Here is a 14901-nt window from a genome sequence, read left to right as displayed (position 1 = left end):
GTTTTTGTTTTACATTTTTATTTACAGGCTATCCAGATGGATCGCCTGTAAAAAAAAAAAAAAAAAACCTTCTCCCGAAAACACACAGGTTCAGTGAAACCTGTGTGTTTTCGTGTGAAACAGCCCCGTTCTCGGACGAAAACGGGTCTGTTTCCGGGGATTCTGCTTTGTCTGCTGGAGGCAGGTGAAACAAAATCCCCGATAAGCTGGCGCGTGCTGCAACTTATTGGGGCTAATTAGCTAGCCCCTGGCAGGAAAATTAGCCCCGGTAAATTACTGGGGCTAATTGGATATCCCCCTTAATATACTTACATGTCATTTTCAAACAGTAGTACAGGTTGAGTATCCCTTATCCAAAATGCTTGGGACCAGAGGTATTTTGGATATGGGATTTTTCCGTATTTTGGAATAATTGCATACCATAATGAGATATCATGGTGATGGGACCCAAGTATAAGCACAGAATGCATTTATGTTACATATACACCTTATACACACAGCCTGAAGGTCATTTTAGCCAATATTTTTTATAATTTTGTGCATTAAACAAAGTGTGTATACATTCGCACAATTCATTTATGTTTCATATACACCTTATACACACAGCCTGAAGGTCATTTAATACAATATTTTTAATAACTTTGTATATTAAACTAAGTTTGTGTATATTGAGCCATCAGAAAACAAAGGTTTCACTATCTCAATCTCACTCAAAAAAGTCCGTATTTCGGAATATTCCGTATTTCGGAATATTTGGATATGGGATACTCAACCTGTATATGGTCTTTTTGTCTATACTGTATGTTACGTCTATTTATCTGCTTCTCTATCCTATTTCGAAGGCTTTATTTACTTATTGACATTTTTTCCAGACTCATACGGTAATGTGAGATTATTATTTTTGAAACCTTATCAACATTATTCAGATGTATAGCGGGGGTTAATGGTCCTTCCACTTCCCCTCCTGATACTTTGGCCCCTGGGGTGGCAATCACATAATGTGTAGAATACGTTTAACGTGTGATCTGCTGAAGAACACATCAGTGAATATGATCTCCTATGTTTCTGCCTACAGTAACAAAAAAGACCTTTGGGCTGCTCGATATCAGTTCTGCTCCTTTTATCAGAACAAACAGTTTCACCGATGATGCCGACATGGAAGCGGACACCTTGCTGACCCCAATCACTCACATCTCCGAGTAAGGACACTTATGTTATAGTGTTATTAATCAGTGCTTATTAATATAGTACAACTTTGGATGGCACATATTACACGTATCCCTGTCTCTAATGTTATGTTTTGTGGCAGGCTACGAGAGCACCATCGAGCAGCAATAAAAGTTATTCGCAGAATGCAGTACTTTGTGGCAAAGAAGAGGTTCCAGGTGTGTTCCCTCACTTTACAGGATCTCAAGTAATAGGAAAAGAAATACAGAAATAAGTGTATTTAAGAATAATGAAATGATTTAATACGTTCAGTGGCAGAACTTCACCGCAGGCAAATTTGGGGCACGCTCTGCTGCATGCCGCCGTGTACTGGAAGTGCCTTCTTCCCTCTAGGTTCTTTCCCGACACCTGGAGTCAGTGGCTTCTGATCCCCCCGGCAGTTACGCCACTATGCTTCTATTTTCTGTGACACCCGTGAGGCTTCAAGATGCCCTAACCCTAACTCTACCTTCCCGCAGCCTAACCCTAGCCTCCCCCCTTAATGCCTAGCCCTAATCTCCCCCGGTGGTGCCTAAACCTAACCCCCTCCTCCCCCTGCAGCGTTACCCTGGCCTCTCCCTCCGCAGCTTAACCCTAACCCCCTTCCCCAGCCCTAACCTGCCGGCTATTCTTACGGTCCGGGGTCCAGCTGTCGGGATTCTGGTGCCGATCTCCTGATCCTGTTGGGATTCCGGCATTGGCATTCTGACGGGTGTCGGGATTCCGACTGCCTGGATACCTACAGCTGGTATCTTAACCGCATCCCTTTATAGGGCATACAATTTTAGCTTAGCCTTATGGACTTCTTAGCATTATTGTTACTTAGTTTTACTTAACGGACCATTAAAGCTTAAATACAAGTTGGCTTATACAAGATAAAATAAGAATTTACTTACCGATAATTCTATTTCTCATAGTCCGTAGTGGATGCTGGGGACTCCGTCAGGACCATGGGGAATAGCGGCTCCGCAGGAGACAGGGCACAAAAGCAAGCTTTTAGGATCACATGGTGTGTACTGGCTCCTCCCCCTATGACCCTCCTCCAAGCCTCAGTTAGGTACTGTGCCCGGACGAGCGTACACAATAAGGAAGGATCTTGAATCCCGGGTAAGACTCATACCAGCCACACCAATCACACCGTACAACTTGTGATCTGAACCCAGTTAACAGTATGATAACACAGAAGTAGCCTCTAAAAAAAGATGGCTCACAACAATAATAACCCGATTTTTGTAACAATAACTATGTACAAGTATTGCAGACAATCCGCACTTGGGATGGGCGCCCAGCATCCACTACGGACTATGAGAAATAGAATTATCGGTAAGTAAATTCTTATTTTCTCTAACGTCCTAGTGGATGCTGGGGACTCCGTCAGGACCATGGGGATTATACCAAAGCTCCCAAACGGGCGGGAGAGTGCGGATGACTCTGCAGCACCGAATGAGAGAACTCCAAGTCCTCTTTAGCCAGAGTATCAAATTTGTAAAATTTTACAAACGTGTTCTCCCCTGACCACGTAGCTGCTCGGCAAAGTTGTAAAGCCGAGACCCCTCGGGCAGCCGCCCAAGATGAGCCCACCTTCCTTGTGGAGTGGGCTTTAACAGTTTTAGGCTGTGGCAGGCCTGCCACAGAATGTGCAAGTTGGATTGTGCTACAGATCCAACGAGCAATCGTCTGCTTAGACGCAGGAGCACCCATCTTGTCGGGTGCATACAAGATAAACAACGAGTCAGATTTTCTGACTCCAGCTGTCCTTGAAATATATATTTTCAATGCTCTGACAACGTCCAGTAACTTGGAGTCCTCCAAGTCGCTAGTAGCCGCAGGCACCACAATAGGCTGGTTCAAGTGAAAAGCCGAAACCACCTTAGGGAGAAAATGAGGACGTGTCCGCAGTTCTGCCCTGTCCGAATGGAAAATCAGATATGGGCTTTTGTACGATAAAGCCGCCAACTCTGAAACTCTCCTGGCTGAAGCCAGGGCCAGTAGCATGGTTACTTTCCATGTAAGATACTTCAAATCTACCGAATTGAGAGGCTCAAACCAATGAGATTTGAGAAAATCCAAAACTACGTTTAGATCCCACGGTGCCACTGGAGGCACAATTGGGGGCTGTATATGTAGTACACCCTTGACAAAAGTTTGTACTTCAGGCACTGAAGCCAATTCTTTCTGGAAGAAAATTGATAAGGCCGAAATTTGAACTTTAATAGACCCCAATTTTAGGCCCATAGACAATCCTGCCTGCAGGAAATGTAGGAATCGACCCAATTGAAATTCTTCCGTTGGGGCCTTCTTGGCTTTACACCACGCAACATATTTTCTCCAAATGCGGTGATAATGTTGTGCGGTCACTTCCTTCCTAGCTTTAATCAAGGTAGGAATAACTTCCTCTGGAATGCCCTTTTCTTTTAGAATCCGGCGTTCAACCGCCATGCCGTCAAACGCAGTCGCGGTAAGTCTTGGAACATACAAGGTCCCTGCTGAAGCAGATCCCTTCTTAGAGGTAGAGGCCACGGATCTTCCGTGAGCATCTCTTGAAGTTCCGGGTACCAAGTTCTTCTTGGCCAATCCGGAGCCACTAGTATTGTTCTTACTCCCCTTTTCCGTATAATTCTCAGTACCTTTGGTATGAGAGGCAGAGGAGGGAACACATACACTGACTGGTACACCCACGGTGTTACCAGAGCGTCCACAGCTATTGCCTGAGGGTCTCTTGACCTGGCGCAATATCTGTCCAGTTTTTTGTTGAGGCGAGACGCCATCATGTCCACCTTTGGTTTTTCCCAATGGTTCACAATCATGTGGAAAACTTCCGGATGAAGTCCCCACTCTCCCGGGTGAAGGTCGTGTCTGCTGAGGAAATCTGCTTCCCAGTTGTCCACTCCCGGGATGAACACTGCTGACAGTGCTATGACATGATTTTCCGCCCAGCGAAGAATCCTTGCAGCTTCTGTCATTGCTCTTCTGCTTCTCGTGCCGCCTTGTCTGTTTACGTGGGCGACTGCCGTGATGTTGTCCGACTGGATCAACACCGGCTGACCCTGAAGCAGCGGTTTCGCCATGTTTAGAGCATTGTAGATCGCTCTTAGCTCCAGTATATTTATGTGAAGAGACTTCTCCAGGTTTGACCATACACCCTGGAAGTTTCTTCCCTGTGTGACTGCTCCCCAGCCTCGTAGGCTGGCATCCGTAGTCACCAGGACCCAGTCCTGTATGCCGAACCTGCGGCCCTCTAACAGATGGGCACTCTGCAACCACCACAGGAGAGACAACCTTGTTCTTGGTGACAGTGTTATCCGCTGATGCATGTGCAGATGCGATCCGGACCATTTGTCCAGCAGATCCCACTGAAATATTCGTGCGTGGAATCTGCCGAATGGAATTGCTTCGTAAGAAGCCACCATCTTTCCCAGGACTCTTGTGCATTGATGTACTGACACATTTCCTGGTTTTAGGAGGTTCCTGACAAGTTCGGATAACTCCCTCGCTTTCTCCTCCGGGAGAAACACCTTTTTCTGAACAGTGTCCAGAATCATTCCCAGGAACAGCAGACGTGTTGTCGGTGTCAATTGAGATTTTGGAAGATTCAGAATCCACCCGTGTTGTTGAAGCACTACTTGGGTTAGTGCTACCCCGACTTCCAGCTGTTCTCTGGACCTTGCCCTTATCAGGAGATCGTCCAAGTAAGGGATAATTAATACGCCTTTTCTTCGTAGAAGAACCATCATTTCGGTCATTACCTTGGTAAAGACCCGAGGTGCCGTGGACAAACCAAACGGCAGCGTTTGAAACTGATAATGACAGTCTTGTATCACGAACCTGAGATACCCTTGGTGTGAGGGGTAAATTGGGACATGCAGATAAGCATCTTTTATGTCCAGGGACACCATGAAGTCCCCTTCTTCCAGATTCGCTATCACTGCTCTTAGTGACTCCATCTTGAACTTGAATTTCTGTATGTACAGGTTCAAGGATTTCAGATTTAGAATAGGTCTTACCGAACCGTCCGGCTTCGGTACCACAATAGTGTGGAATAATACCCCTTTCCCTGTTGTAGGAGGGGTACCTTGATTATCACCTGCTGAGAATACAGCTTGTGAATGGCTTCCAATACCGTCGCCCTTTCTAAGGGAGGCGTTGGTAAAGCAGACTTTAGGAACCGGCGAGGGGGAGACCTTTCGAATTCCAACATGTAACCCTGAGATACTATCTGCAGGATCCACGGGTCCACCTGTGAGCGAGCCCACTGATTGCTGAAAATCTTTAGTCGACCCCCCACCGCTCCTGAGTCCGCTAGTAAAGCCCCAGCGTCATGCTGATGGCTTTGTAGAACCCGGGGCGGGCTTCTGTTCCTGGGCAGGGGCTGCTTGCTGCCCTCTCTTACCCTTTCCTCTGCCTCGGGGCAGATAAGACTGTCCTTTTGCCCGCTTGTTTTTATAGGAGCGAAAGGACTGCGGCTGAAAAGACGGTGTCTTTTTCTGTTGGGAGGGAGTCTGAGGTAAAAACGTGGATTTGCCGGCAGTTGCCGTGGCCACCAGATCCGATAGACCGACCCCAAACAATTCCTCTCCTTTATATGGCAATACTTCCATATGCCTTTTGGAATCCGCATCACCTGACCACTGTCGCGTCCATAAACTTCTTCTGGCAGATATGGACATCGCATTTACTCTCGATGCCAGAGTGCAAATATCCCTCTGAGCATCTCGCATATAAAGAAACGCATCCTTTAATTGCTCTAAAGTCAATAAAATACTGTCCCTATCCAGGGTATCAATATTTTCAGTCAGAGAATCCAACCACACTACCCCAGCACTGCACATCCAGGCTGAGGCTATTGCTGGTCGGAGTAAAACACCAGTATGTGTGTATATACTCTTCAGTGTAGTTTCCAGCCTCCTATCTGCTGGATCCTTGAGGGCGGCCGTATCAGGAGACGGCAACGCCACTTGTTTTGATAAACGTGTGAGCGCTTTATCCACCCTAGGGGGTGTTTCCCAGCGCGCCCTAACCTCTGGTGGGAAAGGGTATAATGCCAATAACTTCTTTGAAATTAGCAGTTTTCTATCGGGGTTAACCCACGCTTCATCACACACGTCATTCAATTCCTCTGATTCTGGAAAAGCTACAGGTAGTTTTTTCACCCCCCACATAATACCCCTTTTTGAGGTACCTGCAGTATCAGAGATCTGCAAAGCCTCCTTCATTGCCGTGATCATATAACGTGTGGCCCTATTGGAAAATACGTTTGTTTCTTCACCGTCGACACTAGATTCATCTGTGTCGGTACCTGTGTCGACTGACTGAGGTAAGGGACGTTTTACAGCCCCTGACGGTGTCTGAGACGCCTGAGCAGGTACCAACTGGTTTTCCGGCCGTCTCATTTCGTCAACTGACTTTTGTAATGTACTAACATTATCACGTAATTCCATAATTAAAGCCATCCATTCCGGTGTCGACTCCCTAGGGGGTGACATCACCATTACCGGCAATTGCTCCGCCTCCATACCAACATCGTCCTCATACATGTCGACACACACGTACCGACACACAGCAGACACACAGGGAATGCTCTTATCGAAGACAGGACCCCACTAGCCCTTTGGGGAGACAGAGGGAGAGTTTGCCAGCACACACCAAAAGCGCTATAAAATGTATATAAACAACCCTAAAAGGTGTTGTTTCTGTTATATGCGCTTTAAATATATAAATATCGCCAAAATATGCCCCCCTTCTCTTTGTTACCCTGTTTCTGTAGTGCAGTGCAGGGGAGAGTCCTGGGAGCCTTCCTCACAGCGGAGCTGAGCAGGAAAATGGCGCTGTGTGCTGAGGAGAATAAGCCCCGCCCCCTTTTCGGCAGGCTTTTCTCCCGGGTTTTGAGATATCTGGCCTGGGTTAAATACATACATATAGCCTCAATGGCTATATGTGATGTATTCTTTGCCATAAAAGGTATTAATTATTGCTGCCCAGGGCGCCCCCAGCAGCGCCCTGCACCCTCCGTGACCGTTCAGTGTGAAGTGTGTAGCAACAATGGCGCACAGCTGCAGTGCTGTGCGCTACCTTCATGAAGGCTGAAGAGCCTTCTGCCGCCTGTTTCCGGACCCACGATCTTCAGCATCTGTAAGGGGGATCGGCGGCGCGGCTCCGGGACGAACCCCAGGGTGACCTGTGTTCCGACTCCCTCTGGAGCTATGTCCAGTAGCCTAAGACTCCAATCCATCCTGCACGCAGGTGAGTTGAAAATCTCTCCCCTAAGTCCCTCGATGCAGTGAGCCTGTTGCCAGCAGGACTCACTGAAAATAAAAAACCTAAAAACTTTTTCTAAGCAGCTCTTTAGGAGAGCCACCTAGATTGCACCCTGCTCGGACGGGCACAAAAACCTAACTGAGGCTTGGAGGAGGGTCATAGGGGGAGGAGCCAGTACACACCATGTGATCCTAAAAGCTTGCTTTTGTGCCCTGTCTCCTGCGGAGCCGCTATTCCCCATGGTCCTGACGGAGTCCCCAGCATCCACTAGGACGTTAGAGAAATAATAAAATAACATTATAATACAAATATACAGTATATGAATGTTTCATGTGCTTATTAGAACAGGCGATGTTAGTATTTAAGTTCTCACCAGGTAGGGCAGATGTACTAAGCCTTGGAGAGAGGTAAAGTACCGACCTTCTTCTACCAATCAGCTTCTAAGTGTCGTTTTTCAAACATAGCCTGTAATATGACAGGAGCTGATTGTTTGGTACTTTGGGGTATATTCAATTGAAGTTGAAAGTTGCCATCTGTCGAAAAGACAGCAGTTTTCGACTTTTTGTGGTTGGAAGGGGTTCCAACCTATTCAATCTAACCCCAAATTTTTCGACAAGTCGAGGAATTCAACTTGTTGAAAAGCACGTGGATCGGCGGAATAGCTGCCGATCCGCGTGCTTGTGTCGAAAATGGGGCCAAAACTGACAGGTTTTGGCCCCCTTTTTGACCATCTCAATTTGACTTTAAAAAAAGTTGAGGTGAGATGGGGAGAGCAGCGCCGGAGACGAGGAGAGCAGCGTAGCCGGAGGATGCCACAGCCACCGCTCACAGCAGCGTCCATACGGCTCCAGCAAGCGACACCTCGCTTGCTGGAGCTGGGTAGACGCTGCCGTGAGCGGTGGCTGTGGTGCGGGGACGGGGAGAGGCAGGGACAGGGAGGGGGGGGGGGGGGGAGAGCCACGTTCAGACGGGGAGAGCAGCGCTACAGCAAGATGGGGGAGAGCAGCACTACAGCAGCGGCTATATAGCCGCTGCTGTAGTGCTGCTCTCCCCCATCTGCCCGCGGCTCTCCCCCATCTCCCCTCCCGCATCTCAATTTCGACTTTTTTAAAAGTCGAATTGAGATAGCATTGAATAGCCCAGGTCGGATCCATTCCGACAAATGAATGTCGGAATGGATCCGACTTCAATTGAATATATTCCTCTATCTCTCTCTCCATTTCCCCAGTATATGAAAATCTTTGTCTATATTTGACATTTATTATACTGCATAATGCACAGTGTATTTTATATTTGGAACATCTTTATCTGCTTGCTAAGCACTTTCATAGTTTGTGGTAACTTGTCTTCCAGTTTCATAGAGACATTGCATGATGACTTGTTAAACCTGACTGCGACGTATTCATAGACCATGTAGCAGTGGTCATAACGTATTTGTCGTCCCTTTCACCCTCCTCTTCGCAGCAAGCAAGAAAGCCCTATGATGTACGTGACGTCATTGAGCAATACTCGCAAGGTCATCTTAATCTGATGGTCAGAATCAAGGAGCTTCAGAGAAGGTGCTTTGCTTGTTCTCTATTTCTTATTAACAGAAAGTATTGTTCAGAGGAAATGATCCGCATTCTTTCTTCTATTAGTTTGATAAAAAAAAGTCACCTTTATGCAACCTGCTTTCAAAGTTTGATATTTCTCCGGCAGGGTCCACAGGTTATCCACAGGATAACAATGGGATATGATGGAGCGACAGCGGATTGGCACCAAACGATCAAAAGCTTTCAGGCCTCCCAGGATGCAACGGACCCGTCCATATATCCCCCGCCCACTGGCTCAGACAAACAGTTTTTTGGTTTGGTGCGGCAGGAGCCGGACCATGGTTAAAGGGCTGCTGTTCCTTTTAGCAGTCCTAAGCTTTCTTATGTTATTTTTTAGTCTTACTAGTTTTTGAGTGATCTTTTCTAAACAGCGTCTTATACGCTTAGAAAGAGTCGCTCCAACAACTCTCCGCCGGGCCGCGACATAGCTTACCCACGAATACAGTGCTGTTTCGGCGGGCGTCTGTGTCGGATATACTAGCAGGTCAAGCAGACGTTTCCAGGCTGGCCGGAGCATGAAGAGAAGGTAAGGCATCGATTCTGCTTAGTAGATGGAATACGGACACAGCCGCACTGTATTGGGAGGAGACTACCAAACAGTAGCTGACGCGGGTGCCACCGCGGGTGCACCAGCGCTATGCCTTAGGAATCTTGGGCACCAGGAATAGTATGAGGCCGCGATCCCTAGGGTTGATGTAAGCAGGGGGAGTCAGACGCTCTCCTGGTCGCCCCTCCTTCCCGGTTCATGACCAGTTTCCGCCGGTCTCCCGCCATGAACTGTTTCCTCGCTTCCGTCCCAGACGCTACCACAAGGGGACTCAGTCGCAGCATAGGCCGCTGCGTCTATGTTCACTAAGCACTACCGCGAGGAGACCCGGTCGCAGCATTGTGTGACCGGTGCGTCTGTGTTCACTGAGCTTCTGTGTTCACTATAGGTTCCCGGAGCGACAGTGTACACTAGTAGTGTCTGGATCCACTCAGCGTTCGCTAACGTATTGATCGATACTGGAAGCGAGGTGAGTCTCCCTGAATCCCACTCTACCGAGTACGGACTATACAGCACTAAATTTCTATCTACTTTTTTCAGTATGAATAGTTAAGTGCCTATTGCATATGAGTCTGTGTACATTTACTGTGGTTTTCTTCGCATTGCGTCTGACTACGTTAGATCTGTGTAAAACAGGATTCAGTAATATGTACTCCTACATACTTTTAAATGTGTTTGTAGTTGATAATGTGCTCATATGCCGAATATATAACATGTGCCTGACTGCTAGAGTGATTGCTGACTTTAATATATGTTTGTCAGTTGTTCTTCTGATCCTCAATGCTGGTGCATGGGTAGGGTCAGATTGATATCACTTTAAAAGGCTAAAGTGATTACAGTCAAAAATTGTGTAGTACACCGTGAAAGTGCTGATTATTTATCATGTCTAAGAGCGGCAAAAGTGACGAAGGTACACTTACAGTAACACCAACACTAATATCATGTTTGTCTTGCAAAACTGTATTATCCTCTCAGGATCTGGTTCAGGATGGTTTATGCGCAAATTGTTTTGCTTTTCAGCAAAATACAAGGCAGATCCCTGTACAACGTCAGGTACAGATGGATCCATCTTGGGCTATGTTTGCACAGACCTTGTCCAGTATAGCTGAACGGGTAATTCCTATAGCTTCTTTACCAGGAATGGGGTACACTATTAACCCATACTGTGCGGCGCTGTGAGGAGGCACCCTGAGCCGGCATCTAAACCCTGCGCCGGTCAAAAAGTCTGTCGGGGTCCGTGGATCTCAGCCAGCATTTTCCTCAGGCCAGTATAATCATTGTGAAGAGCAGGAAGACAGCGCCATTTTGGGGGCGGAGCTTCTCAGAGCGGACCCAGCAGCGTTCAGCGCCATTTTCCTGCCTGCACAGCACTGTCCAGGAAGAGCAAGTCCCTCCACAGCAACTCCAGCTATCTCTCACGGTACCAGGGGGTTGTAGAAGGGGGGTAGGGAGGCTAAATACCGAATGTGTAACGTATTAAGGTGCACAGTCGGCGCTGGTAGGGGATCACCTTTTACCTAAAAGGCGCTGTGTGTGGGTTGGCTCCAATCTCTGTGTGTCTCTTGCCATCCTTAGGGGTGAGATTATTCCTACCAAACCAAGCTTCATCTACCGAAGATCAAAGAATTTGAAAAACCATCTAGTCCGAAGTACTTTACCCATGCCTACCAAAAATCTTGTACGCACGAAAGGTTTCCACAGGTGTGGTCTCTGCATAGGATGCAGAAACATAAAAGATACGACCAGCAAACACGTAAATGTAACAGTTAATGGCATTAATTTCAAGATCAAAGATTTCATAACATGTCATACTTCAAACGTCATATACCTGGTTGAATGTAAATGTGGTCTTTGCTATATAGGCCGGACATCAAGACCTCTCAAAGTAAGAATTGCAGAACATCTAAGGAATATCAAAAAAGGATTGGACACACACCATCTATCAAATCATTTCAAGAAACAACATAACTGTTCTACCCGAGACATCAGTAAATTTGTAGGTCTGAAACATATAAAATCCACATGGAGAGACAAAAATCTGGAATTCAATCTGGCGAAAACAGAGATGAAGATCATTTTTTCATTGAAAACTTTGAGCCCTTCCGGTTTGAATCAAGACTTGGAACTTAAATGGTTCCTTGAATAGCAGTAAAATACCTCCCTCAGTCCATTCACTTCACCTCTTTCTATTTCCAGAAAATGCACCTTTATTTGCTAATTTGGAGGGGTCGTTAATTGTATATTTCTATTTTCAGGATTTGGCGAGTTCACAATCCAGTTCAGGAACAATACCATTATTCATGGACAAATAAAACATTCATTTTCATTTTTATTAGAATCATTACAACTTTTATGCAACTCTTATACAATAAAACAGATGTCACTTCCGGTCACGGACTATATCCTTCCGATCATAAGTACTTGGAAACAACTTGCGGCCATCTGTATTGCAAAGATCAAGCCGAAAACTACAATATCCGTCACACACAGCAACTAAGAACCACTTCCGGTCACGGAGTTCCGGTACAGCGATTCTTAAAGGAAAGAAAACTACATTACCCATCATACAAATCGGAATTGAGATCACTTCCGGTCGCGAACACTTGCGTGATGACAACTTCCTGACACCACGTGGACTGTTTAAACAAAGACTCCACTGTACTTTTCTATCTGCTTATCTTCCTAGGTGAAACATCTATGTCTAAAAACACAGAATGTTTCTCAAATCGAAATAGAATTCACCAAACACGCTCCCGTTTCCGGTAACCGGAACCGGAAGTGATGTCATTAACTGGGACCCGTTTTGGTATAAAAATGGGACCAAGCAGCATGTACCCTTATGCCTTGAAAAAGAGTCTTAGAAGGCTCGAAACGCGTTGGCTCTAAGGAGGCATTGGCTCTGGACTTGTTGTGTGATCCTGGAAAGGTAAGACCCCGCTTTTTATTCTATTTTATTTTATTTTCAATCACCAATTCGACTGTGGAGCACTGAACCGGAACCTTGCTCCTTCGAGGGGTCCCCTTTCTTAGGATCACACACCTCCATGAATTAATGCTGGTAAAAATCAGTCTTTGTTTTTTATTACTATTTTATGTATCAATAAATTCCTGTGATTTTTTAATTAATCACCTGCGTCTGGCTGACGAAAAGAAACCTTGATGAGAGGGACAAAAGCTTTCACACCGTGAGTAACGGTATGCCATACCTCTGCACCATAAGATAAAGATACCATGATATGTGTTTAACATCATCTCACTGAGTAAATGAGGTACGCTAAGGAGCGCTCAACATTATCACTGTAAAAATCTGATAAAGATACCTTTTTGGATGTTAATTTTCTCCTCACTGTGTAAGTGAGGTACGCCATTTAAGAAAAATACACCTGACCAGGGGTTATCATTTAACTTACATTTTGTCTTTGTAAGCAGATTCTTTATTATCATTATTATTTTTCATTTTGTATGTTTCATAAGCATACAGATAAAAAGTTCAATATAAGTACTCTTTTAAAACACTACTGTTGAAAGTAATAGTACCTGATTCTACAAACACCTGCAGAATTATTCAGATCACCAAATTTGTAGAACCATTTAATCAGGTAGTTTCTACACATGATTCCATCTTGTTCTTATTTTTCATATACAACCTCAATTTGAGAACATCTATCAAAGAAGACCTAAAGTGGGATGATAGAGACACACCTATAGGATAAGTATTCCTCCTCATTCACCCATTTCCTCACCGAGACACAATAGCGCCATCTTCTTCTTCACCACACCTTTTTCACAAGCATTTGGACTGTCTGGGATAAGTCCTTTAGAAGTAACGAGGCCGCCATAAAGTCTTTTGAAGCGCCCAGTAAACCCCAAACAAACCATTTTTTTCAGGGGTGAAACTCTGTCTGCCCTCCCCTGTGTGTGTGTAGATTGTCTGTGGAATCCATACAGCTATGTCCAGGGACTCTGTGTCATATGCTGCAGAGGATATGTCCTCTCAGGATTATCCCATTCCATGTAATCAGGATGGCACTGGTTTAGCACAGATACCAGCAAGGAAGCCTGAGTGGTTATCCTCTATTGAATCTATGATTTCTCAGATTTCAAATAGGGTTGCACAAAAGGAATCTTCAACTCAGGCTTTACAGAAGTCTATGACAGTCTGGCACAGTTCTGGTACCTCAGGGCTCCCCACTGTATATTCCCAAAAACGTGCTCTTGCACAGATCATACAGGATAACACGGATACCGATTCTGACACTACAGACGGTGGTGGGGATGTGTTGCGGGGGGGCCGCATTTTTTGCTAAAGGGGTACTGTTGATAATAGAGGCTATTAGAGATGTGTTGAATATTGCTCATACAACACCGGAGCAGGTTGAGGAGGTTTACTTCACTGAGAATAAGAAAGCATCGCTAACCTTCCCTGCGTCAAAGGAATTAAATGCTATTTTTGAAAAAGCTTGGGAAAACCCGGATAAAAATTTCCAGATCTCTAAAAGGGTTCTGGTGGCATTTCCTTTCCCTGTAGAGGATAGAAAAAAATGGGAAAACCCGCCCATTGTTGACGCGTCAGTATCCAAACTCTCATAAAAGGTGGTTTTACCTGTTCCAGGATCTACAGCCTTGAAAGAACCGGCTGATCGTAAAATTGATAATACGCTCAAATCCATGTACACGGCTTCTGGGGCGATACTACGTCCCACTATTGCCAGTGCTTGGATTGCCAAAGCTATAGTAAAGTGGTCAGGCCTGTTACTTGAGGATTTGGATACTATGGAGAAATGTGATGTTGAATTGTTTTTATGGAACATTCAGGATTCAGCAGGATTTCTGGTAGAATCCATGAAAGACCTGGGTTCTATGGCTGCGGGAATTTCTTCCATGTCTGTCTCCGCTCGTCGAGGACTGTGGTTGCGCCAGTGGTCTGCCGACGCGGAATCCAGGAGAAGTGTGGAGACCCCACCCTACACAGGGCAGGCTCTCTTTGGGGAAGCGTTAGATGCGTGGATCTCCACGGCTACGACGGGTAAGTCAGCTTTTCTTCCCTCAGCTGCACCTGCTCCTAAGAATCCTTTTTCTTCAACTGCATCACAGCCCTTTCAGCCTGCCAAACCTAGACAGGCCAAGCCGTCCAACAACTTCTTTCGGGGAGGTCCGCCCAAGTCCAAGAAACCTGCGGCTGCAGGTTCCCAGGAACAGAAACCTGCTTCAGGTACACCAAAGTCCTCCGCATGACGGTGGACTGCACGCCCCGGAGGTGGGGCCGGTGGGAGCAAGGCTCAGGCATTTCAGTCACGTCTG

General features: G+C 46.0%; 1 protein-coding gene across 1 annotated transcript in view; it reads left to right on the top strand.

Moving 5' to 3' along the window:
• Positions 1–14901, top strand: part of KCNQ1 (potassium voltage-gated channel subfamily Q member 1) — a 278960-nt gene that overhangs the window by 244381 nt on the left and 19678 nt on the right. Inside the window, exons 12-14 of the mRNA XM_063944343.1 lie at positions 1076–1199; positions 1310–1385; positions 8926–9020. Coding sequence (XP_063800413.1) covers positions 1076–1199; positions 1310–1385; positions 8926–9020 — 295 coding nt within the window. The remainder of the gene's footprint in view (positions 1–1075; positions 1200–1309; positions 1386–8925; positions 9021–14901) is intronic.

The sequence above is a fragment of the Pseudophryne corroboree genome, chromosome 11 (assembly GCF_028390025.1).
Source record: "Pseudophryne corroboree isolate aPseCor3 chromosome 11, aPseCor3.hap2, whole genome shotgun sequence".
In the NCBI taxonomy this organism is placed as follows: domain Eukaryota; kingdom Metazoa; phylum Chordata; class Amphibia; order Anura; family Myobatrachidae; genus Pseudophryne; species Pseudophryne corroboree.
The sequence above is the reverse complement of the archived record's forward strand: the minus strand, read 5'-3'. Positions and strand labels throughout refer to the sequence as shown.